This window comes from Dermacentor variabilis, unplaced genomic scaffold, assembly GCF_050947875.1.
Source record: "Dermacentor variabilis isolate Ectoservices unplaced genomic scaffold, ASM5094787v1 scaffold_12, whole genome shotgun sequence".
NCBI lineage: Eukaryota > Metazoa > Arthropoda > Arachnida > Ixodida > Ixodidae > Dermacentor > Dermacentor variabilis.
The window spans coordinates 32237406-32264407 of NW_027460280.1; the positions used below are offsets into that span (position 1 = coordinate 32237406).

Sequence of the window (27002 nt, forward strand, 5' to 3'; positions counted from 1 at the left end):
GCATGCACTCGCATCTGTCATCTGCTGCAGTTCCGGTGGTGTCCTGGCACTTTCTGCAGTGTTTTCATTTGTTTGCTCTTGTTCCTTCTGCTTTCATACTTATGGCGGTTGTCTCAAATATGTTTTTGCAATGTCTTCGTTCACGAAAATTTATTTAAAGCACTTATTTCTTAGACGACAATACAGTTCTCAAAGGCAACGCTACAGTGCCAGGCGAAGGAGTGCAGATGAGCCCATTGCGGGTTTTTCATGTGCGGATCGACACTCGCAAAAACATAGCATATAAGAATCTAGTTATGATACCATACCTGCCGCGATGCAACAAGTATGCCACAAACGCTGGCTATATATAAGTTCTGCGACAGTTGCTTGGTTTTAATCCGCTGTTACCATTGTGTGAAGAGTGTGCCATATTGTCGATAAAGGCTGCTGAGGGCCACCATAAAACATTTCATCGCTTGCAATTGGTTGTCTCTTGATCATAACCACGAAATTTTTCTATCAGGCCATTGCTACTATAGTATTTGTGAATTAACTATGTAAATAGTCTTCATGACACTCCATCGTGTTAGCAGCCATGAGCAATTTGTTTTATGGGGGCCTGTTTCAGAGATCGGTGCAAGTAGCAGCAAACTTTTTCATGCGAAATGCGTGCCTAACTCTTTTTTTTTTTTTACGCAATAATGAAGTGGCCATATTTTACTAGAACAACTCACCAGAGTAATAAGAATCATGATGACAACTTCTCTGGGCAGTGTCTTTCTAACACGGATAACATGTTGATGCCAAATACCATGTAAAATGCAATGCCTTTCATAGCTAGTACTAAGGTAATGTTAAGTGTTTAGCAAAGCATCATACACAACTTCACATGTTGAATTTGCAGACATTCCTTTTATGCAAAATTTATGGACAGACACGGCATACATATGCATTGCAAAACCAGTAGACCCCTTCAACGCTACATAGCTTGCGATATCCAGGCCGCAAATTTTCTCGACTCACGCACTTTTGAAGAAGGAATTGTGGTTCAGGCATGGCAGCAGAAAGAAGCAGACATACCCTTCAATAAGTACAGCTCGAGCCACCTATACCCCAAGCATACACGAAGGGAACGAGCGCACGCCGCAGCCGAGCGAGCTGGAGCGAGCGGTGTCCTGGCCGTGACGTCACATGCTAGAGGTCGCCACTCCAAGTTCTCGCCACTAATACCCCCCAGGAGGCATATACACACCACTGTGCATGCTCCTGTATCAGGGTACAGGTATAGTAGCTGACAGTACTTCAGGTACACCTGCTGTGGCTTCTATTTCCAGTGTATTACATGAAGCTGGAAAGAAAATACCAGGTTTATGCTAGCACCAAAGGTGCAGGCTACAGCTTTTGAGAGCGTAGGAGAGTGTAGGGCATTGGTGGCCGTTGGCAGAGTATGATAAAAGGTGACGGTGGTAAAGTGCATGTGCAACTTCTTACTTAGCAAGCACAGCCAATTTGACGAGTTGCCAGGCAGCTTTCAGCTTGCAGGAGTTTTGAACTGCTTATTCTCATGCGTTAGAAGTAGTGTAGTGGGCCTCCAGATTACGGCCCATTTGGCACAAAATGATCAGTAAATTTATCATTCTGACCTAAAAGAAGTTGTTTATATAAATTCAAAGGAAAGTTTTCCTTGTTTAAAACAAGATTTTATGTGATGACTTTCTATGGGAATTTCAAGGGGAAGTGAGATTACTTCATTATGTTCATTAACTCATTATAACCCGTTTCTATATTACAAGGTTTTGCATTACTGCAATAAAGCTTGCCTGCAGCACCTCACTCACAATTTATTCATATTAGTATATTACTGGAAATGCAGGTAGTACAGGAAAGCTGTGTTTTTCAAGAAACACACTTGGATGAGCATAGAACCCACAAAACATAGTGCTGCAGGGAATCTGGATTCAAATTTTTAAAAGTAAATATACAGTTAAACCTCAATATAATGAAGTTGGCAAAACCGGCAGTTTGCTTTAGTATATAGATATTTGATTACATTGAAATTAGAACTTTTATGAAATAAGTACAGTCGCCAATGGATTTTTCTTACACAGAAGCAGCCCCAAAAGTTTCTTAATTATCAGGGAATCGGAAAGAGCAAAGTTGAATGAGAAAGAAATTAATTTTGTTGAATTTTAGAGTTGGTGATGATAGATACGCTTTCATGCATTGTCAGTGATGTCTTCACATCGACTTTGCGAAGTGAAGCCAGCCAGGCTTTTGCGTACACTACGACCCCATGGCTGATAGTGTCGCCTACAGTGGGAATATGCCATCGTGAAAAGCAAATGCTTTGTCTGCCTCTCGCTTCAACACGTCTTCGAAACTCGAGGTTATAGCACTAAACAGATGAGAAAACTGCATACTTGATGCCAAACCATCTCGGCATGTCCACTCTTTGTGCACGCGGCACATTACCTCTATGGCAGGGTGCCCAGGCTGCATATGCACTCAGCCGCACTGACAGCCATGCGCAACCGTGGCCAAGATAAAAAAGGAGACACACCAACCTGCGGGCCGACCTGCATGTTGCACAGTTTCCATTGATATGCAGTTGTGTTTTTGAAAAAAAAAAAAAAAGAGATACGGAAAATTTCATCAACAAAAAATTCAGAAAACTGCTCCAAACATAATTTTTATAACGTGTTGCCCTCCCATGGCCAACACTTAGGTGGTTGACAACATGGTGCTGACAGAGCAGATATCACCAGAGAGCCATGGTGCTGTTTTGCGTGTGCTTCTGTTGCGTCACCGGCACGCTGCTGAGAAAGGCCTGAACACTTTTCTTCGTCGCAATTCATCTGGTACATTCACAGCACTCAAGTAAGTGATATGGTAGTTATCACTTTAATTTTTTTTCTCATCATGCTTACTTGAAATTGGTTGAATGTGACAGTATTGCATTTCAGTGTAAGCATACTCCAGGGATTGTACTCTGGGTTTCATCTTACTTGGAGGAAATCCACTTTCCACGTATTTTGTCCACCAACAACACCTTATTGTTACGTTATTTGGTGGCTTTGTAGGCTTTGGTATTTTGGTAGACTTTGGTAGACTTTTGTAGATATTTGGTAGACTTGGTGATTGTTCCTTGACCTGTTTTGCAAACCTCTTAGCAGCAATGTCATTGACAATGCAGCTTTGTGGCTGATTATGGGCAGTGCATCACTCGCAAATGTATTGTTGTGAAGTGGGAAAGGATTGGTTAGAGTAGAAGCCAGGCAACATGGAAAGTATATTTGCATTAAGCTGTGCGATGAATTCTTTGATAGCCAATATATCTAAGGTGACCCAGATGCCATCTAGCACATGGCACTGGTGTAGTACCAATGTGGCAAAAAATTATATTTGCCTGCCTTGGAATGAGACTTGAAATCTAATACCCCTATCACACGACAAATCTAATGTCATTTACAATTAATGACATTCGCTCATAATGCCATTTATTTGCTGTCACATGGTAAAATGTAATGACATTAGTTGAAAGCAACATTTCCAAATGGGGGAAGGAGTACATGTACGAAACTCATTTGCATGCAATTTGGAATCGAATGTGTATCCTCGACACCAGAAGCCTAACGGTCAGCTTCACATACAATACATGCTTGTTTTGTTGTTTAACAAAAAATAACTATTGTTTTGTTGATTTTATTACCTAATTATTACTTTAATAATGTTTAAGTGCATCACAATGCACAATTACAGAAAGCTACTTTCATTTCGGTGACTAGACGGCTGTCCTTGGCTTTGGCTGTTGTAGTCATGTTTGTTTGCACTGGAGCATCGGCTGTGGCTGCTTCGATTGACTCGACGTAAATGCACGCACGTGTTTTGCTATGGTACACTCTGATGATGTGGATATTAGAGCCCACATGCTCATCAGTGCAGTGATGACACGCAACTGTCGTTCTCATTCTTCTTCAACAGAGGTAGTGGTACAGTAGTGGATGCGCCCGTCGTGCTTTCCGCCATGTTGCTTGCCTGATCTTCAGCTTGTCTTGACTTGACTTGATTGGCAGTGTCGACAAAGTAGTGATTGAAAAGTACGGTGTGAAAGGGAGGGTCACATTTTCCAACGCAATTTAGCAAATTGGAAAATATTTATTGGACAGAAGTGGACTTGGTACTTTTTTTGCCTCTCTCTTTTTTTTTTCTGCCAGCAGTGTCATTGTTTTCAAATGACATTAGTCTTTGCCATGTGACAACACACTGTGACAATGACATTAACCTCAACAAATGTCATTTGTTGGAAATGACTTTAGATTTGCTGTGTGACAGGGGTATAGACTCAGAATAGGTCATTGTATTTTGCTACCATCTCTCCTGAAAAAAAAAAAATTAAAATTGTGGAAGTACAATGTAAGCTTTTGAATATGTTTTTGTAAAGGTTAAAGCAAGCGCTTAAGAGGAAGCTTTAGCTCGGGTGCTCCTATCTAAATACATGTAAAAGGAGAATTCGTTTTTTTCGGCAACCACTGCACCAAATTTGATGAGGTTTGTTGCATTTAAAAGAAAAACTTAAAATCTGGTGACTGTTGGTTTCGAATTTTTTAGTTAGATCGTCAATTTTTTCTTAAAAATTGGCAAAAACGAATCTATCAAGTTTACAAGTCTGTAACTCAACAACAAAAATGATAATACAATTCTGTGAATTTGATCTAATAGTTCATCTAAAGCGGACAAAATTGATATGTTACACATGAATATAAAGAAATCTAGTAAAATGGAAATATAGCTTTTGCAGAACCCTCGTAACCAACGTAACAGATTCACGTAAGATGTAAAATGACATATTGAATTTGTCCGCTTTGAAAGATCTAATAGATGCCATATACAGAACCGCGCTACCTGTTCTTGATGCAGAGCTATGAATTTGTAAACTTCGTGCTTCTATTTTTTTCAAACTTTGAATATTTAAAAATTGTTCTAACAAAATTCAGGCGTGAAATCCAAATTCTGCTTCCAACAGTCACTAGAATTTAACTTTGTCTCTCAAATGCAACAAATTTCATTAAAAACGGTCCAAGCGTTATCTCAGAAAAACGTTTTTGCGTTTTACATGTATTTGAATAGGCCGCGTCGGAGTTGGGCCTGAGCTAAAGCTTCCTCTTAAGAGAGCATTGAAGTGAGCAAGTTACAGATGTGCAAAACTTTCTGCAGTAATTCAAAGATTGTTTAGTTTGAATCTAATAAGAAAATAGTTGTGTTTTTGGAGGACTACAGTGTTGACAGTTGCAATGTTTAGATATTTGAAGAAGCAATAACTTTTTTAAGGGGAGGTTAAAGTACTCTAGCTATAAATTGCAGAAATACCTGCTTTGCACGGTTTTGACAGAAATCAATGCAAAGTTCAGGGGCTTCTTGAAAATTTCTTTTAAGGGAATCTACAAAAAAAACTGCAAGCAATGTTCAAGGAAAGTTTATTCGCGGATATCACTGAAGGAAAAATCTTCTTTTTTTTCATTTGATCTTTTTTTTTGGGGGGGGGGGGCAGAAGTTGTTCATTCTACACCTGTAGCTATACCTGTCTCTTTTTCTTTTATTAGTTGGCTAGAAATGGCCACTTTGTCACTTCCTAATCTTGGAGCAGATCAAGGAGGTGCTTTAAAGTTCCTTTAAGTATTTAAACGGTTTGTCCATATTCTCCAAGTCTCAACAAAAAAATAAGCCCTTTTCTTTCATACATTGCTTCTCATTGACTGCTATGTTTTTTTTTTTAAGAATTGAATGTATGCAGTGCAATCCATGGTTAGTGTGAGCATGCAAGTGCATAACTTCTCTTCTCCAGTGCACCAGCTGTGGATGTTGGGCATTGTTTGAAGCACTGTCCATGCACTGCACAGGTGTCAAGGGTGAACAAGTGCCACATTTAGTGCATTAGAGAGTTTTAGCTTGTCCACAAGCTTCTTACTTTTTGCAGATTACCAAGTTACCGGAGACTTAATCATGAGTGGCCGTGCTGCCACTTGGTGGTGCAGAGCTCAACCAGACAAACACAGAGCTGCTATTGCAGTAACTATGTTTAGTCCACTTCGCTGCTGGTGTAAATTTTTGGCAGACATTGCCTTCTTAAATTTTTTGCAACAAGAGCACTCACACAATGTGAAAGCTTATCTAAGTCATTGCGGTTAGACAGAGTTTCACAAGATGTTGCTATCAGCGTTGTTGCTGTTGTATCCCTATCTGGTAACCTGGTAAACTACAAAACATAAAAATTTTGTAGGCAAGCTAGAACTCTCTATAGTCTGCTACAGAGCCAGCGGCTGCCTTGCTTTTCTGCTAGGGAAATTGCTTGGTGACATCAATGGCACAACAATAAATTTAAAAATACAGATGTTCACCCACAAGATCATCTTGCTTAAAGGTTCGATACATTTGTTTCCCTTTTTTCCAGGTCACTGCGGTCAGCATCGCTTGTTAGCAACTTCACATCTTCATCGCAAGACCATGTAAATGGAAATGCCGGGAACCGCAGCATGCCTTTGCTTACTGCAGATACACGCATCTCAATTGACAAAGGCGTAACTACTCTTCCATTCAAAATTTAAGGGGGATAATTAGGGTAGAACTTTCATTTGATGTGCCTTACATATTCTTTATTGCAGACACGTGACGAGACTGAGCCGTTTCTTCCTGGGTGTTCCACGGATGATTTGCGCAAGCCTGATGCCAATATCCTCCGAAGAATACCCGAAGATGCGGAAGCGATCGCCGTGCTAGTGGGAGGGTTAGATTTCTTGGAGCAGCCCACCATTGCCTTTGTCAGACTGGCGCAGGGGCAAGTGATGCCTAATTTGATGGAGGTAGGTGATTGCTGAATGGTCACTCATGTCCAGTGACACCACCCCACTGTTCCATCCAGCTCGAACAACCCGCAGTGTATCAATTTCTGCATATAAGTTACCAGATATTTTAGTTTCTTTTCATTTTCTTCCTAACAACTCGTGTTGTATAATCTACAATGTAATGAGGAGTCTAGAAGTTCTGTCTAAAAAGAATGCAGTGGAGAATGTGATAGGAAGTATAAGTGACCAGGGCTTTTGCATAGTGACCTGTTGTGCAGAAGGTCGCAGGATCTGTAGCGGTAACATTTCGATGGCGGCAAAATGGAAAAACGCCTGTGTACCATGCATTGTTTGCAGGCTAAAGAACACCGAGTGGTCAGAATGAATCCAGAGATTCCCACTATGACCTCCCTCATGATAAGATCATCATTTTGGCACATAAAACACCAGAATATAAATCTTTTTTTTTTCATGGTGTTAATGACCAGTTTGCTGCGATTGTCTCCAGGTTTAAAAACTGGTAACAGTTGGAGTGTGAACCAGCATTATCAAGAAGAGTGCACTGTTTTAGCAATGCTTTAGCAACAAAAAATTCATTGTTTTTACCTCAAATCGCAAACTTAGGCCACATAGAGCTGCAATCTACACCTTAATGGAGTAGCCCTGGAGCATGCATATATGCATATGCATAAATACTTGGAAGTGACACCTAATTTGGCTTTTCATTGGGTGCCTCTGTAAAAAGTTTACCCTACGTTGTTTGGCAGGCTCAAAAGTATTTTAGTAAGAAAGTACTGTGACTAACATACTTTAGCATTTTTTTATTGGATTATCGTTTGGTTTATTGCTTATTAAAAGCTTGCAGTAGGCTTCCTATGGGACTTACGCCACACGCGCTATGAAATAGATAGGTAAAGATGCTTATTGCAATAGGATTGGCAGTGAAAGCTGTGAATGCAACATGCAATGACCTGCCAGTAGATTTGTTGGTACCGCAAAGGAAAACTCGAGTGTGTGCCAGCATTTTCACATGACATGAGCGGGTGAGTACTGCTGTGAAGCTGCCGTGGCATGCGCCTACTGCTCTCGATCGCGCCGCATGCCTTGTGCCTTCCTTGTTCACAAAGGGATCTAGTGGCGGGAAATTTTATCATATGATCACAGTTTGGCGATGCACTGAATAATGGTGTTGAAAGAGATCGTGTTCTTCGGGAACGTATGAACAGGTAAAAAAAAGCGTAGCTGTATTGCGTCATTTTTTGTTCTCAATGGAAAGCATTGGCACCAGAAAATTGTTTGTAACGGGATCATATTAATGAGGTTCTACTGTATATCCTGTGTATTCACATAATGTGAGCACTATTTATGATATGTCTTCCTGATACTTATGCCTTTTCATTTGCATTTATTTTATTATCTGTATATCTAATGGATCCGTCACTAACCAAATTGACTAAGGATCCATATAATTCACCGTATTATTGTTATAATTTTTCTTTACATATAAATTTTTTTACTGTATCTATGTGCCAATGCTCAGACCACAGTGTTGATCCTGGTAAAATGAATGAATGAATGAATGAATGAATGAATTTATTTATTTATTTATTTATTTATCGGAGACCAGGAGTCTTACGTTTTTCTTTACTTTTTGCCCCTTAGCCATCATAGCTAATTATCCAGCAGCATTTCTTTTTTCTTTGTAGCATTTGCCTTAGCTAGAGCCTTTGTGAGTGAATTTTGCTTGCAGGTTCCTATCCCTGTGAGATTCTTCTTCATTTTGTTGGGTCCATCAAATACTGATGACCTGGACTACCATGAGGTCGGTCGTTCCATCTCCACCCTGATGTCAAATACAGTAAGTTTCTTTAATTATTATCTACATTTCTTTCCTTGTACTTAAATACATGTTACACCCCCCCCCCCCCAAAAAAAAAGAAAGAATCATGTTTTATTTGATTGTATGTTTGAGCCATCCTGAAAAGTCTTGAAATATGTAGAACTGGGTTAACAGCACCTATTGCCAAACTTTTCAAAGCTATTTCAGTTTTGAAGTGGGGGAACATGGTTATGATTTAACCCTCAGCAGAGCAGTGTAATTTAAAACCAACTTTAAACACCTCTAATGCGCTCTTTGCAATTTTTGCACATCACTTAAAGGTATATACAAAGTGACCCAATTATCTGGTGCAAAGTTATAAAATAAAGCTTTTATGTGGACGCCAAGTGTATGCTGTTATATCCAGTATTTATATAAAGAAAGTAAAATCATCCAGTATTTATGTCTTGTTCGTAATTTGTTTGTAATTATTAGGTAACTTTTTAATTCCTATATTTAATATACATATTTTAACGTTATTATATCATGAAAATGAGGCAACTAAGTTTCTGCTTTCATAATATAATATACTGCTAGGTTTACACATAATTACAAAAAGCAGACGTTTTTACAGACGAAGCTTAGAAGCTGCACGTGCATTTATTTTGTGCATGAATACAAATAGTCCACTAGACATTCTTGCTGTGGCTGCCATGTTTGTGTTTTGGCTAAAGCTACTGACACTTCTAAATAGAAAAAAATTGCAGCAGATCCACTTTTTGGAATCTGATAAGCGAAGTTTTCTTAAATTGTTCTAACTGAGTGCTATGCGAAGAGACACATGACACATGATGCCTTTTAATGCCAACTTGTGTAATTCCTTACACCTTATGCTTAAATGCAAACACAAGTTAACATGGCTTCATGATGTGCAACGTGGATGCATTGATGACTTGCAGGCTAATGTGATGTTCTGTGAGTGGTGAACGAAGCATTGTGAGCAGAAATGTGCGTACAGCAAAGTTTAAAACGTAGTAATGCATGTTTAATGCTTCAGCTATGATGACAAACACATTATCAATAAATCACCCCCACCACGTGACCCCTGCGACCATGGCGACCTACTGTTCAGTCTATTTGGCTAGATGTCCTTTGTCCTGCACATGTTCGTGCTTTCCCTCTCTATGCCACACCTGTGTGGGAGACCCCCAGCTATGTCTACTCGGCGAGACAATGATGCCAAGTCTGGAGGTGAAGAACCAGGGCCTCATGATACACACCTAAACAGCTGTAATGTGACAGCATTATCAGGATTTTCAGGATTGCACTGCCTGCAGTATCAGCTCGAGTTACAAACCACATTAAAACCTGTGAGGACGCATATTGTGTGCTGGTGTCAGGATCAGCCCACCAAGTCTCCACCTTCGATTACACATAGTCTCTGGGATCAGCCTAGTTTCCTATTACGGGAGTCTCTGGGATTAGTTCAGTATTGATGGCATCTCTGTGATTGGCCCAGTGTACTATTACACAATCTCCAGGATCGGCCCAGTTTTGATCACACAATCTCCATGATTGGCACACTCCACTAGCAATCTGTCCCTGGAATCAGCCCATTTGGTTAAAAAAAAAAAACAACAACCAACAAACAAATGGGAAACCCAGGGGGGTGCACAAAGAAAGCTTCACAATAATGGTGCGAAGAAATTATGACCTTGTGCAGTTTTTGGTGGAAGTTACACAAGTTCTGCACGTTTCATTTTGTTTCTGTGTCTGTTTTATGCAATGTTTCTCACTGTCATTGTGCCTTGCAGGCCTTTCACACTGCAGCATACAAAGCAGAAGATCGCCGTGACCTGCTTAGAGCTATGAACGAGTTCTTGGACGACAGTGTCGTTCTGCCACCCGGTGACTGGGACAGGAAGTCTTTGCTGCCTGTTGATGACCTCAAGAAGAAGTACGAGGATATTCGCAAGCGCAAGATGCAGACAAAGAAGCCGGCTCCCCGTTAGTCTGTTTTGGAATTGGTTCAAGGCAGCAAGCCCCTGTGTGAGAGTGCCTGTATGCTAATGCTGTGGGGAATGCGTGTTTGCCTGCTCATGCTGACCTCCTCCTGCAGAAGCAGAGAGACTAGCAGTGTTCTAAGGACATGTTGGAACTAGGTGTGACACTGCTTTTTGCTGTCTGCTGGGGCTCACTAAGCTGGAACTCTTCTGCAGTCTGTGAGCTTCGTACACATCAAATGCAAGCAGTGAGCAAAGAATACCTATTTACATAAGCACTGTGTAATATTTTTATTATAACTTTTTTTGGAATAAGCCTGACTCCTGGCTTATAGTAACTTGGAGCATGGCAAACAAGTCTTTTTGGCCTTCATTCAGCTGAGCTTGAATATTTTAGAAGCTAAAAAAATGATAAAAAAGATGCTAAAGGGGCTTTTGTAAGCAAGTACTTACACAGTGCTTGTTTGCTGCTTTTCTTTTCAGCTGTGGAAGACAAAGCTCCACAGTATGAACCGCTGCAGCGCAGTGGCAGATTGTTTGGAGGCCTGTGCAGTGACATCAAGAATCGCTACCCTTGGTACCTCAGCGACTTCAAGGATGCCCTTGATGGCCAATGCTTAGCTACGGCCATCTTCATTTACTTTGCTGCTCTGTCGGGAGCCGTCACTTTTGGCGGATTGCTAGGTGAGGTCTTGGTGCAAAAGTCTGTTAGTTCCCAGATATGCATTAGCAAGCAAAACCTTTTTATTTTTCAGACAAAAATGTTATAAAGACATATTTGATTACCAACTGCTTTATTAGAGTTGATTTTTCTTTGACTAGTGGCCTTCTGTTACCCTTTCCCTGCCAGAATTAACTTCGTGTACACATATATTTCAAGTGCAGCGGTAAAACTGCTGTGCGGTTCATGCTAAATTGTACAAAAAAGTCTCTCGCGCTAAATGATGCTACAGAAGCGTAATATTTTCCGACATTACACTGAGCCTGTACTAGAAATGCTGGCACGAGTGTCCACACTCCTTGCAATTGTCAAAATTTGCACCAGAGAGGTTATTACCAATTCACCTATACAATGTAGGGTTCCTGCTTTACACTTCCACAGAATGCAGAACCTTCTGTGTCTGTACAGGCAATACTACAAAGGTTGAACTTCTGAACATGTATCAGAACATCAAATATTCTAAATTAGTTTACCATCACTTCCTGTTTTTTGCTTCATCTGCTTTCTGCACTGCTATGGCTGAAAGCCATAACTTAAGTAGAATATTCTTTCATATTTATGCTTTGTTAGCATTGTAACATATTAAAGAAAGCTGTTTTGAGAGAACCAGCTGTAGGTTTGAATATCCCCTTATTCTAATGTGGTGTTTCTTAGGCAGCTTGTCCCTGGGTATTGAAGTGACCACATACTTCCAGCAGAGAGCATCCAAGAGAGCATGTTTATTGTGGGTAACTGTGTGTAATATAAAGCACTTGGCCAGGAAAGGGAAGGGACAGAAAGAGGGTGAGGGAAAGGAAGTGATAACAAGAACACGTGCACTGATAGGAGTATGACATCGACACATGCTATACATGAAGGTACAAGCATGAAAACTCAAAAGAATGTAAAGGTAAGTAGTTTCACACATTGTGTAGAGATGTAGAGGCACAGGTTGGCGCGTGTCTCCTTTTCTAGTGAGGCCGTGGCATGCGTGGCTGAGAGCATACGCAGCCAGCATGTCATTTTTTAGAGGTAATCTCACACCTGTGCAAAGACTGGGTGGACTGAGATGGCATGGCATCATGTGCTGTCTTTCCATGCGTTTAGTGCTGGAGGTTACGTAATCTTGAATTTCAGAGATGTGTGGAAGCCGGAGGCTGACGAAGTGTTTGCTCCCCATTGCCGGCGCTTTTTGTGATAGTGTCATGTCACTGTGGGTGACACTATCAGCCACAGAGGCGGAGTGGACGCGAAAGTGTGGGTCCCCTTCATACCACCGATGTGAACATATGGTTGATATGGCTTGAAACCCTATCTTTCATTGCCAAATCTCTAATTTAACAAAATAATTTTTTTTTCTCATTTAAATTTGCTTTTTCTGATTGCCTGATAGAAAATATTGCGGCCCCTTGTGCGTATGTAGTAAAAATTTGTCAGTGACTGTACTTATTTGCTTAAAAGATAAAATTTCAATATAACGAAAATTTAATATAAAAAAGCGAACTGCTGATTTTACCAACTTTGTTATATTGAGTTTTAACATAGTGTTATGCGATTTTGCCTAGTGGCCACACTGATTGCATGCTAGGTGCATCTAGGTACAGCTAGCTGGCCAAAGGCTCAGCCACTTTGGGAAGACTTCACATGTGAGCTGTGTTTGTAAGAATAGACTAGATTTCTTTCGAATCTCGCACATTTTGGTTACCATGTCTGTTTCTGCCTGTCAGAATAGATTGCATGATTTCGTCCACTTGTGATCTTATGCCACAAGCTTCTCACAATATGCAAGTCTTCTGGCATCTTAATGCGAAGCCCTTCATGATTAATCTGCCATAACTGCTATTACATAAAGTAACTGTCAAAGACCTTGTTAAGCTGTTATATGTATGAAGAAGTCATGACATATTTATTCATAAAACAGTTTACTTTCATGACTGCGATGCTTTGTTTGACATGCCTTTCACCAAAGGTGGTAACTGACTGGAGATGTGCTGATTAAAGCATTGTACACTTGTAGAGGCAATGAATGGTTTTGGATTCATGTCATGTACATCAGGCTCATGGTTTACTGACATGCAAAATCATTTTTGTGGGAAAATATTTCAAACAGTGGTTGCTTCACAAATTATTGTAGTATAGAATGGAGCTCGACTGCTTGTGATATGTTTGGTAATGAAGAAGTTAGAAAGTAAATTGAGGGCAGCATGGTGGAGCAATGGAAAGGAGAAAGATGAGGCAAATTTGAGGACACAAAAGAAGGGAATCATTGATTAGAGAAAAAGGTGAACATGGAAACAAACGAACTGTCCAGTCACCCTGGAAGGAAAACCAGGAGAGGCTCTTAAAGTACTGGCAAACATACTGATCTCAAAAGGCGTAAGAAGTGATGTTAGTGACTACTGTTGGATTAGGGGGTGTCATGGTCTCAGAGTATGGCTTCACACTGAGGGTTGCTGTCTAGCCTACGTCACCAGTGCGTTTTGAAACGTGTAGCTGGCCTGTGCTACCAAGGCGTTACATGGAGGCTAAGAGGGTCCATACCATTGTCCAAACTCACAACGAGAGTTGCTAACTTTTTGTTGAGGATGAGGTCAGGAGGTTGGGTGAATAGAACAGCGGATTTATTCACATGGGGGGGAAAGGGCAAACTTATTTACAGGCATAAGGCATAAGATACTCACAGGAGTATGGAGTGCAGTTAATCGTAGCACGCAGCTACATAATTCTCGTAGCTTGAGCTACATGTCAGAGCGTACTACCGTATTTTCTGGTGAAGTTGCATTTTTTTTTTCAAAATTTTTCATCGGTGCATTTTATAAAATGGCACGGCTTATATATGTTTTTTTTTTCTTTCTGAAAACACTGCCGTCAAAATCGGTTTGGATGTTATGGCCACATGAAGTGTGCTGGGTTGACCTGCTCTGGCAGTTGCTACGGGTTGTGTGCGCGCTATGGAGGTACCGGGTTCTTCTCGTGATTGAGTTGCCGAGTGCCATGCGAGAAGGACGGAGCTTCAACACAAGCGGCGGCAGGCCGAGCACTAGTCGACCACCTCCGAAGTCGTCGCCTTTGCAGATCACTTTCAAAATACGGCACGCGCCGCAGCTCAGACTACGCAGTTGCTACCAGAGTACAAGTACCTCCCCCCACACACCTGAGCAGCCTTCCCGCTTTCCTTCCTTGTGCGCGATTCGGCGCACTCTCGAACGCGTTCATTCACACATACAACGTACGGCATGTGAGGACGATGTTATCACCATTGGACTTTACACGGAACATTGCGGCGACCACGACGCCAGAAATCTGCCTGGAGTGTCCATATCATTGCTATCGCAATTCTATAGAAATGGCACCGATACACTTGCATCATTACACTTGCAACACTTGCAACACTAAGGCATCATTAACAGCTGACACTATCAGTTCACTTATGGGCATGCTGCTAACGTCACAGCTACTGCTACTATCTTCAGCTTGTCAGTTGCAAGAGATTCTTAAGGTCATTCCCAAGTTGCCTCCACTTAATTGGAATACCGGATGGTCACCACATCCCGAGGTCCGTGAGCTCGGGATGTGGTGAGCTGCCATAATTTGTTGGATTCAGGGGTGTCTTTGACTCTTGTGTCACACTGAGGGTCGCTCTCTAGTCTAAGCCACCGATGCGTTTTGAAACAGGTAGCTGGCCTAGGCATAGCACAGAGACTAAGAGGGCCCACGCCATCATCTGAACTTTCACGACAAAAGTTGCTAACTTTATTTATGAGTACAAGGTCACGTCGTTGGAGGCATAGAACAGAGGGTGTATTCATATGGGGGAAAAAAGGCAAACTTATTTATCGGAAAAGACGTAAGATACTCACAGGAGTATGGAGCACGCAGTACATTGTAGCATGCAGCTACCTTGTTCACGTCACCGAAGCTACACTTAGGAGCATACTACATCGTTCTGGGAGAGCACACACCACACACTGAAGAAGTATTCTCCATCTTCCTTACATCATTCGCTAGGGAAATCGGTAATGTACCGATCAACCAGTCTGGTGGTTCGTATCGGCACAGCACGCCGCCTCTGAGGAGGAGAATGTTGACACAAAGCACATGCTCTGCCCCCAAGCTGATCCTGAAAAAGGGGAAATGGGAAGCAAGCATAACAGACCCAGTGTTTCACTGACGGCAGGGGAGAGGTCAGTGTCCCAAGCTTGCCAGAAGGTAAAGCTTCTCCAGGTACTGGCGTCTTTTGCTGATGTTCTGGGAAAACATCCGTCGTCTTGTTCTCACGCTGACCTACAATTTGCTGTCACTGTCAATGTTGACTCGGTGGAATGTTGTTGAACGTCGGTACCACAATGATCCCAGCCTCTACTCTTTCGTGCACACACCAAATGTAACAATAATCTTTTTATTTTCTTACATGTAATGCATAGTTCTGTCTAAGGCAAGGGGTTCACAGGAAGATAGAGGTTGTAAGTGGTCAACAGTGGTCGATTTAAGGCAAGCTTCAGGCTGGAGCCAATATTTCAACATGGGGCCTTGCCTTTGTCAGGGCCCTCACTTAGACGTGTCCACTTGTCCAAGCGTTGGCTACAGCTCAAGACTTGACTTGTTTTCCCGTTTTTAATAGTTCTGCCTGTTTGACAGCATGGGTAGTTTGAGGCATTTATTCAGTGCCTTTGCTATACTGCAAAGCAGTGCAGGAGTTGCCTTTTGCATTAAATATATTGAAGTAATCATGTGACCTGTCTACTGCAGCCACTACTATAAAGCTGCATTTTTAATGTTCTGGAAGCTGAAATTAAAAAAAAGTGTATTCTGCTGCTACAAGAGCTGCTGGAAGAAGGCTCTTGCTTCTGCTACTCATGAAGAAGGGAAAAAGTAACAGATGGAAGACCAAAACAATTCACCTTTCAGTTCACTAACTCTAGAGTATTGTCTTTGATTACTATGTTCTTATGTCGAGAACAAACACCACGGAGAAAGGACCAAATATTTAATTTCTTGAAACACATGCAATCATGGAGTTCTTGTATAAGTTTTGTTTCACCTTGCTTGACAAATTCTGTGCTTGGGTTAATAGAGGAGTCCCCTCTTTCCTTTTTCTTTCGTTTTTTTTCTTTTCTCTTTTTTTTTTTTTGGCTGCAGTACATAAACCTGAATTTCCAGAAAAAAAATCTGGTGTGTCACAGGCTTTATTAGATCAAAAGATCAATCACGGCATTTCCAGTTGCTCAATTGGTTTTTAGCCGATTCTATGCAGTAGCACTTGTAAAATGTTTGTGTGGTATGATTTGCGAGATCATATCAAGCAGCATTTTATTAAAATTATGGAACTTTACCATTTGCTTGTGCTCATTTTATGGCATACTCCAATATGTTACTCCTTTCCTTTTTTCCAGGAGACAAAACCAACAACCTCATTGGAGTGTCTGAGACACTTGTAGCCACCTGTGCTACAGGTATCATATTTGCATTGTTTTCTGGGCAACCTCTGGTTATAATAGGTGTTACAGGACCGGTGCTACTATTTGACGAGTTGTTGTATTCGGTAAGCATGATAATTAATTTGCTGTGCATAAATCGCAATGTTTTAATGTTTGTGACTAAAGTTTCTCTTTGATAATTCATGTTTGTTGACATTTTATCAATTCTTGTGCTTGTTTTGCAGTTTTGTCAAGAGAATGATGTGGAGTTCCTGGCTATTCGGGTCTGGATAGGAATGTGGATAGCTATACTGGCAACCTTGGTAGTTGCCTTTGAAGGAAGTGCACTCGTTCGGTTCTTCACAAGGTTCACGCAAGAGATATTTGCATCACTCATATCACTTTTGTATATATACGAGTCATTTTATAAGTTATACTTGGTGAGTACGTAATTTGCAGTTTTTGGTGTGTGTGATGGCCAAAAGTGAATTGTTATTTATGAGAAACAATGTTATTAGGGAGAAATAATGTTATTGGTGGGAAACAAGTGTGTTACAGAATCAATGAAATATAGAACAGCACATCATATTGCCATAGTTATTGATAACATGACAAGTTGTCTGCAATGCACGTTAGTGATGTAATACTGGCATTTAATTGTCAATTATGAAAAGTTGTATTTCATTAAAACATTTATGGCATAAGCTGCAAGCAGAACTTGAGAATCTGAGAAATCCTGTGCATTATGAGGCAGTATGAGGTGAAGCATTTCCATTGACCTAAATTCAGCCAAACAAATTCTTAGGTGTGATAAGAAACTAACCAGAGGAACTGCAACAGGCATAATGCAGTGTGGAGAGTTGCGTAGTCGTTGACACTCACATTGGCACTGGTGAATGCAATGTCACGGCATGGCTTTAAATCTTGCATGATTAGAAGTACATTAACCCGAGAACTTTTGCAACAGGTAGTAAATTTATTCGTTTGTCTGATTTCATTGAACCTCTGAGTCGTGGTAGGCACAAGGTTGGTGTGTTAAAGGGTCCAATTAAACATGAAATAGAAAAGGTTCCTGACAGCATATGAAAACTCCAAAGAAATTAATAAATCATGTATGCTTCCCATGAGCTGTTTCTCATAATGATGACAGCCAAGATACGCTGTTACAGTACCAGTGAGATATCTATGAGATGTGATGCAGATATTGTTCCATTTCTGGTGCTATATGAAAAAAAAGTGCAATGTGTAAAGTGCCAAGTCCTTATCATTCCAGTAAGAAATAAAATACTGAGTCTTGTTGTGGTTTCATGGGACACACTCGAACTTTACTGTGTTTACCCAAATCTTGTTGCATCCATTGAAAAAGTAGGGCCATTACAAACGGGCCTCTTATTTGGTATTCCTCATGGCAGTGCTCACGTAAGAGCACAGATGGGCATGATGAATGGGCAGAAACAAACTGTATTGGGCACATGTATACCCAGAAAATCAAGCAACATTTAAGAGTAAAGGAAATAGTAATTACAGACAACAGTAGTGGACTTGAATGGCACTGCTTCAGCCTGTATGGTATTTATGCATGCATCATTGTACGTATGAGAGCAGTCTGTAGTGCTCGCGTCCAATTGACGGTGTACTGCATCGTTCACGGCACACATGCAATAATGTAATACATCATTTGCAACATCCATGCAATCTGATCATAGTGGGCATGCCTTGCTATAGAAAACATGGCAACAGCTCAAATGTTTGGATACAACAGGCATGGCTGCTGAATAATAATAATAATAATAATAATAATAATAATAATAATAATAATAATAATAATAATAATAATAATAATAATATAAAAAAAAAGGTGTGGCCTGCTGCATCAGGCGGGCTGCTATGGGAGCGAACGAGACAGCTGTAGTTGCATTCCTGGCTGCTTGGCTGGGCTGAATGGCGCTAGCTGGCTGGGATGGGACACGTCGGGCTACAGCATTCCAAGCGCGTTCCTGGTGCGTTTTCTATGTGGATCCTAGACAACAGTCCCCGGCTGGCTGCACCACAGTGGATCACACCATTTTCAATGCACACACTTTTTTTTTTTTTAAATCTAGCAGTCGTGCGACAGGCATTCCTTTTGGAGGTGGAAGCATGATAAGACCGATACAGTAAGCAGTAGCTGCTAGACAAGAAAAAGGGTAACAAAGGATGTGTGGCAATATCTACTGCCAAAGGGTCACTTAATTAAATTCAAGTTGGCCCATTGGTCAGTTTTCAAAGGTGCCAATGGGAATATAAAAAACATAAGTACCAACTGGTCATAATAATGGACCCTAAATGCCTACTGGTTTTAATGGAGCATTTCAAAGATGCACTACACCATTGAACATTGAATACAGGCAATGAAAAAAATTGCAGAATTGAAATGCAAGTTCTCAGAAGAAATCTTTGTAGCATATTATCACTAAGCAGCAACATTTTTTTCCTGTAAGTGACAAAATATGCTGAAAAACTTCTTTCTTTTTAAACACCAGCATTAGTGGGTGATAGAAAGTCAGTCAGATCACATAAAGCATAAACAATGAATTCTTTCTTGAAAGTGAGTTACCCATACGTTCGCTTGCACTTGAATAAACTGATTGAATCATGTCACAAAAGCAACAAATGGCAGGGCTCTATACTTAATGAATTATCAAAATGATCCTTTTCTGGTCTATTAGAATGGAATGTGCTATTGAAATTTTCAGTTGGTCTTAATGGTACAAATGGCCTTAATGGAGCTGATTGGTCCCATTCGATCAAGGCATATATATGGTCAATTGAAAACTCGTGCTTCTAATGTTTCTTTTTTTGATCAAGTAGCACTATGTCACAGAGAGCCCACAAATTTAAACAAAATTGTTGGCATCGTTGTTTATTGCTTTTGATGATTTAGTTATCAGTGCAACATTTGCTAAAGCACTCTGACATTGGTCATAAAAAATTGCACGAGAGTTGGTGATGCCTTTGGAGACAAGTTACGTATTTGGCGCGATCACATACAGGAGTATAGAGTCGCTGAGTAGCTGAGAACATAAAAGAAAAAGTGTTGTGATGCAACACTGGTCTCCGAAAAGGCCTATGCAGGCTAGGTGCATGCCAGAATGAAACTAGTTGCAAAGGTGTGGCATGTTTGTGAGCAGAGGGCAGTGTGATTTCTCCTAATTAAACTTGGAACTTAGCTGTTAGGTTATTTTTTATAAAAATTATTCTGTTAGCACATTCCTTGGTTGATGCTTTAGAACTGCTGCTAACAAAAAAGACTAAATTTGGGCTAGGGACCCTTTAATGCAGCTTTTTGCAGTGCAGTATGGTGGTAATACGTTTGGCAACCAGAAGCAAAATGTGTCCTTCTAGCAGTGGTGCACCAATCTGTACGGCATGGCATTAGACAGCCAGTGTTAAGCGAACCAAGTTAAAATGTAATAAACTGGGTCATTTGTTCAGAGCTGTTGTCTTCCATTGTTGCTTTGGATCATGAAAGGGATCTCACCATAATTTTTATTGCTTAGCTGGTTTGTCTGGACTGAACAGGTCAAATGTGTATATGCTGAAGTTGATAGGGCACAGGGAGCTTACAAGTAAGGGAACACATATTTTAAAATTAAATGTTGTATTACATTTTGAATTGAACATAGCATCTTGTATACGCCCTGATTCGTGGCCACTAAATAATGTGGCAGTGCCATGTATGGTGCACGTATAGTGCATGCCTTCCATGCACCAAAGCTGTAAAAATTCCATGTGACATTTGCAAATATTCATTTTGCTGCTATTTGTCACAAAGACCTATTGATTTCTTCTTTACAGATCTTTGTTACTCATCCTTTGCTTAAAGCAAGTGACTACTGTGATAGCTCCCCTGAGGCCTACCTTCCAAACAATATTTCTGCTGGAAACTGGACTGATGTGTCTTCTGCAAACTGGACTGACTTTTCTGCTGCAAACTGGACTGATGTGTTTGCTGCTAACTGGAGTGGAAAGCTCTATCCAGAATTTGAAATCATAGAACGAACACGTCAACCGAACACTGCATTGCTGTCATTGATTTTGATGTTCTCTACATTCTTCTTAGCAGATTTTCTGAGGAAGTTTCGTAACAGCAGTTTCCTTGGGAGAAATGTAAGTATTCTTACAACATGTGGGAAAGCTACCTGTGCAGGTAAACTGGAATTATTTACCTTTCTTTTTCTTGCAGGCAAGAAGGGCTCTTGGAGACTTTGGTATTCCTATTGCCATTATTGCAATTGTCACCTTGGACTTTTTTGTTCCAAACACATATTCTCAAGTAAGAATTGTCACTGTGCACTAGTATTTACTGATTGCCTGCATTGCATTTTCACTAGTTAACCACAAGCATGAGTTGTAGTTTTCACTGTATAGAAATTAAGTTTTTACCGTGTCTCCTAAGGATTAGGTGTGCATTCAGTTACATTTTCAAAACACTTGTTATGTGAATATATTCATAACCAACATCAAGAGGTAACTATATTCCAAATCTACTTCAGATTTCTTATAGCACCTTTGAAGACCAGTATATAGAGTAGCAAGCTGCTAAATTGTTTATGGACAAATTGAAAACGGGCTACTGGTTTTTGTTTAGAATTTTTGCAACATCATATTTGTGATAAATTTAAAAAGATTTCAAGTGGAAGAAAAAGTACGCTTCCAATAGGATCTTAACCTACAACGTTCAGGTGACCTCTTTACTAGTACTTACACACATATACATGTGCACTCACTCCTATCATGTAAATTTTCTACCACCTAAAATTATTTTGGAAGATCACTATACACAACCCTAAGCTTGCCTTGGCACCTCACCAGACCACAAAATCAATAACCTGGATAAGCCTGGTTTCCATATTATTATTACTTTATTAATGCAGTGTGATCCACTAATAACAATGCTCACAAAATTTGAAAATTCAATTGTTATAACTGCAGAAGGGTTGAAAATTGAGCTTGTTGGTACATTGTTGGTAACTTGAGAACAGCTCAAAATGATAGGACAAGAAAGACCATGCATCCTTGTGTTGTCTTACTTGTCCCATCGTTTTGCTCAGTTCCCAAGTTCCCGACATATTATAACTGGTTATTGTTATACAGGGTGTCCCAGCTAACTTTAGCCAGAGTTTCTCCCAAAACTCCCAATACAGCTTTCTGTGGCTCAACACATGCTGCATAAAAGTGTGTTTCTGAGCGTGAAAGAAGCCCCCGAGTGCATGCAAAGTGCCTCAAGCGGCCAGTCATGCGACAATGTTGCATGCATTTGTGGGCTTCTTTTAGGCTGGAAAAAAAAGAAAACTTTTATGTAGCACGTATTGAGCAACAGAAAGCTGTATTGGGAGATTTTCGTGGCGCTTTAAAATTTTCCCATTGACATGTTTAATCTAATTATAATATTTGAGGAGCTGATTAATTAGTTAAGACTAGTTATTTGAGTAGGCTGAATGAAAAAATAATAATTTGAGTCTCTCCAAGCGACAGCAAACAACATTGCCTTGGTTCTGTCCGGCTATGTGGCATTCACATATTTTTAAATTCTGGCTAAAGTTAGCTGGGACACCCTGTATATAAACTTACCATAAATCTGCCACCTAGGATATTCATACACCACTGTATGAACCACACATCTTTTATGCTGTCTCAATATGACTCAATATGGAAAGAGTTTACCCTTCAAAATGATCTAGTCCTGTGAGTATGTGCGCCTATATTACATTAGTGAAACTATGTGGTGAAACCTAAACTTTACCCGCCGTGGTTGCTCAGTGGCTATGGTGTGGGGTGCTGAGCACGAGGTCACGGGATCGAATCTCGGCCTCGGCGGCCGCATTTCGATGGAGGCGAAATGCAAAAACACTCGTGTACTTAGATTTAGGTGCACGTTAAAGAACCCCAGGTGGTCGAAATTTCCGGAGTCCTCCACTACGGCGTGCCTCATAATCAGAAAGTGGTTTTGGCACGTTAAACCACATAATTTAATTTTTTTTAAACCTAAACTTTGAAATAAATTATCTTAATTTTATTATACAAACAACTTTTATATGACATTGTGTGCTTTAGCATTAAGCAGGCCAGGCATTAAGCAGGCCATTAAGACAGCCTGTCGCATATAGTCATTTTCCATGTGCTGACAATAATTTTTTTGACTTCATAACGTAGCAAATTTGCAGTGCTCTTGAATGTTGGCATGTTGCTTTCCACAAGTATATCAGTCTACAAAATATTTATTTCTATTTCCTCTCTATTTTTTTGTGTTGATTCACCTGAAAACTAGAGCTTTTTCTAAGCCAGAATTTCATAATCGTACATGAGCTGCAATACAGTTAAACCTGATTTTATCGAATTCCTTAATGTGCTAACATAGTTCGATGTGTCTGGTAATTCTACGTACCCTAACCATTTGCAACAAACCTGAATGATCCATTGATTTACATGGACAACTTGGTTGTGGACATCTTGAACTTCTCAATAACAAGTGGTCATGGCATAGGTGAACTGTTCATGCTAACCTTGAGGAGCTCTGTTGTGTGAGCCTTGTTATGTTTTGTGCCATGATACTTTCTATTTTGAATCACCACAGTCTTGTTGGGTAAAAGCTGCCAAAGTAAGGCTGTGTCATCTGTATGTTAAACATGTGCATGGCTCGTACTTTCTAAAAAAGAATTGAAATTTGGGTTAGTTGGTAAAGATTCATCATGGTGTAATGGACACCAAGCAGAACACACAACAGAAGGAGGTGGACAGTGGCGCTACTGGCAACTGAAAGACTTTATTAAAATGGCAAAAAATAAATTTATAAACCACCCTCATGCATGCTCAAAAACCTAGGCAAGGAATAATGGAGAGGGAGCAGAAAGCAACACCAGTTATGTGCCTTCCAAAAGGCGTACCTCCTTGCCAGCCAGAGCAAGTAATGAACAACTGACACAGTCATCCAATTCCTTGAAGCTATGGTAAGCTTCCACAACACCTCGGGTATCTTTCTTTGTGTGCCGCTGTTCGACAATACAGATACCTTGTTCTGGCTCAGATGAAAGTATACCTGAGAAGGTATGGGAACTTACTGTATCTTCAAGAACTCTGATGTCTCTGTCAGTTATTTAGTTACTCTGTCTGCCAAAGCGATGGGCTCTTTTGGAAGGCACGTGACTAGTGTTGCTTTCAGATACCCACTGTCATTCTTTGTCAGGGTTTTCAAGCATGCATGATGGCTGTTTTGAACAACTTTTTGTGTTGTTTTAATGAAGTCTGTCAGTTGTGAGTAGTGCCATTGTCTGTCCCCTTCGCTTGTGTGTTCTATTTGGTATGCGTGACAGCACAATGAATCGTACTTTGCAGTCACTACATCTAAAAGCAGAAAACAACTGCACAACTACGCTTTAATACCTTACTGACCTTAAGAGGATGCTTAAGCTTTAGCTTGGGCCCAACTCTGACGTGGCCTATTCAAATACATGTAAAACACAAAAACACTTTTCTGAGATGACCCCTGGACCGATTTAAAGGAAATTTGTTGCATTTGAGAGATTAAGGTAAATTCTAGTGACTCTTGGAAGCAAAATTTCGATTTAGGGCCTGAATTTTTCTAAAAAGATTTTCAAAAATTCAAAAGGTTGAAAAAAATGGAAGCGCGATATTTGTAAATTCATAGCTCTGCATCAAGAACAGATATTGCAGTTCTGCAAATGGCATCCACCAGATCATTGATGGACAAATTTGATATGTCATTTTATATTTTGCGTGAATTTGTTGCATTGTGTACAAGGGTTCAGCAAAAGCTGTATTTCCATATTACTTAATTTTTGGAGATTCATTTGTAACCTATCAATTTTGTCCACTTTAGATGCACTATCAGATGAAATTCACAGAATTATGCTATCATTTTTCCTTGCTAAGTTGCATAGTTGTAAACTTGATAGTTTTGTTTTCTGAAACTTTTCAATTTTTGCCAATTGTTAATAAATAATGATCTAAATAAAAAATTCTAAACCAACAGTCACTAGGTTTTAGGTTTCTCTTTTAAGTGCAACAAACCTCGTCAAATTTGGTGCAGTGGTTTGCAGAGAAAAACAAATTCTCCTTTTACATGTATTTAGATAGGAGCACCCGAGCTAAAGCTTCCTCTTCAGCAAACAAACAACCTAATAAAGAATATCCAATAAATGTTCAAGCATGCCCAAAAAAGAAGCATGCTCAAAAGACATGTTTAAAGAGAACAGAGACCCATGCTTGCCATCGTTTAACGCCACTTGTGGGCAACTTTATGACACAGGTCATAAACGCTTGTAGTTTTATACATTCCATTTTCACACTGTAATAAGCAGCTTACTCTGCACAAATCTGTGTTTTTGTGTTCAATATGGAACATTGTTCGCTGTACTGTAATTCCTTATATTTGGGTCTGACTTACCTGGTTTACTTTGCATAGAGTTCATGCAAAAGTTGGTCACTAAGGTGACCACTCATCATAGGTGACGTATATTTTCCACCGTTTTTAGCACATTCTATGGTAGCTTGTTTTAGTATCATTCTTTCCTGTGGCTCTTGGTTACTTAACCCCAGAAATCTGCTGTGAATTTAGCATTGCTTGTAAGGTTTTGTTAAGGTTCTAAATCTGCTTTGGTTTATTTTTGTACAACATGTAGTATTCTGTTTTTGCCAGTAAGTGCTGTCAAATTGCTTGCATAAGTAGGTGTACTGTCTGTAGCACCTTTGGAAGTTAGGCTGCATCAGAGGACTTAAAAAACAGTGGAGTTCACATCCATCTTGCCATTCAACATTGCAGAAGCTGAAGGTTCCCAATGGACTCAGCACCAGCATTGAAGGACGTGGTTGGTTTGTTTCTCCAATCAGCTCAACACGACCATTCATTTGGTGGCACATTTTTGTGGCTGCACTTGGTGCTGTGCTGGTCTTCATACTCATGTTCCTCGAGATTGAAATCTGCGAGTAAGTTGTTGCAGGCTATACTAGCTCTATCGTTCCTTTCAGCCTTTTTTATCAGTGCTCATAAAATTTTCAACTTGTATTTTCACACACTAAAAAACAATTCTTGGTGTGGGACATCCAGTCACCTATAAAAAAGCCTCTGTTTTACCAAGAAATCTTTAATAGATAAGGTGGCTGAACCTGATATTTAGGCAGCTTTTCACATGTGTGAACAGTAACTATGCTGCTTGTGTGTACATCTTGAACTTATAGAGCGAACTCTAGATTCAAATTCATCATTACATCTCAATAACATAACCACTTTGCTCACTCTCTATCTTTTTTCATATGTACTTTTACTGCCAATGTTAAAAATAATGGTTCAAAGTAGGGGTGTGCGAATACTTGAATATCACCGAATCGAATCGAATAGTGAACATACGAATAATTCAATTCATGAATCAAATATCTACTTTAAACAAGAAGAAAGGGGCTTAACCGAGGGGCCTGATTTTTTACTAGTCATATCATAAGAAGCCAACAAACACTGACACCAAGGACAACATAGGGGAAATTACTTGAGTTTTTTGGCTTCTTATAATATGATTAATAAAAGATCAGGCCCCTCAGTTAACACCCTTTCTTCTCGTTTATTACATAACGAGAGTCCTGAATCCGGCAACAGGTAGCCTTCAGGCCTTCAACAGGCCTTCAGGTAGCATGTGTGGGTTTATTGACCGGTTTCCTTCACCCAAAAATATACATTCTCGTGATGCCTGCGGCAGAAAGGATGTTCCACATCCGCCGCCAAGTTCTGTGAGCGGTGGTGCTGGCTAACACTTTAGGGTTTCTACTAGCAAACCTAAATACCCAAAAAAGTGGAAGGGGGAATGGCGCCGCGGTTGCTCAATTGGTAGAGCATCGCACGCGAAATGCGAAAGTTGTGGGATCGTTTCCCACCACTTTCATTTCCATTAATTTATCTTTTGTTTGTTTAATTTATTAAGCACAAATAATTTCCCCTATGTTCTTGGTGTCAGTGTTTGTTGGCTCCTTATGATATGACAAATATCTCCTGTGCGATTTTTCGAATATTCAATATATCTGGTGTAGGGACCCGCGTAGTGCTACATGTCGCATGCACCGCAGAGCCTTTCATGCTTGATGCTGGGCAGGTAATCGTTTCACTTCATCCTTATCACAAACGTAGCACTGTGTGCAACGTGGACAAGCCACCCCGGCTGGCACGGTAGCGGACTTTGTCACTACAAGTGTTCC

At 40.2% G+C, this 27002-nt stretch overlaps 1 protein-coding gene across 10 annotated transcripts in view; it reads left to right on the plus strand.

Moving 5' to 3' along the window:
- The window catches only part of Ae2 (anion exchange protein Ae2), a 335868-nt gene that overhangs the window by 289255 nt on the left and 19611 nt on the right, over nucleotides 1-27002 (plus strand). For all 10 annotated transcript variants that reach the window (XM_075676765.1, XM_075676766.1, XM_075676770.1 and 7 more), the window contains 11 exons: nucleotides 2708-2859; nucleotides 6431-6557; nucleotides 6642-6839; nucleotides 8572-8679; nucleotides 10455-10647; nucleotides 11127-11327; nucleotides 16737-16885; nucleotides 17006-17200; nucleotides 20598-20909; nucleotides 20986-21075; nucleotides 25582-25745. In XM_075676765.1, coding sequence (XP_075532880.1) covers nucleotides 2708-2859; nucleotides 6431-6557; nucleotides 6642-6839; nucleotides 8572-8679; nucleotides 10455-10647; nucleotides 11127-11327; nucleotides 16737-16885; nucleotides 17006-17200; nucleotides 20598-20909; nucleotides 20986-21075; nucleotides 25582-25745 — 1889 coding nt within the window. The remainder of the gene's footprint in view (nucleotides 1-2707; nucleotides 2860-6430; nucleotides 6558-6641; nucleotides 6840-8571; nucleotides 8680-10454; nucleotides 10648-11126; nucleotides 11328-16736; nucleotides 16886-17005; nucleotides 17201-20597; nucleotides 20910-20985; nucleotides 21076-25581; nucleotides 25746-27002) is intronic.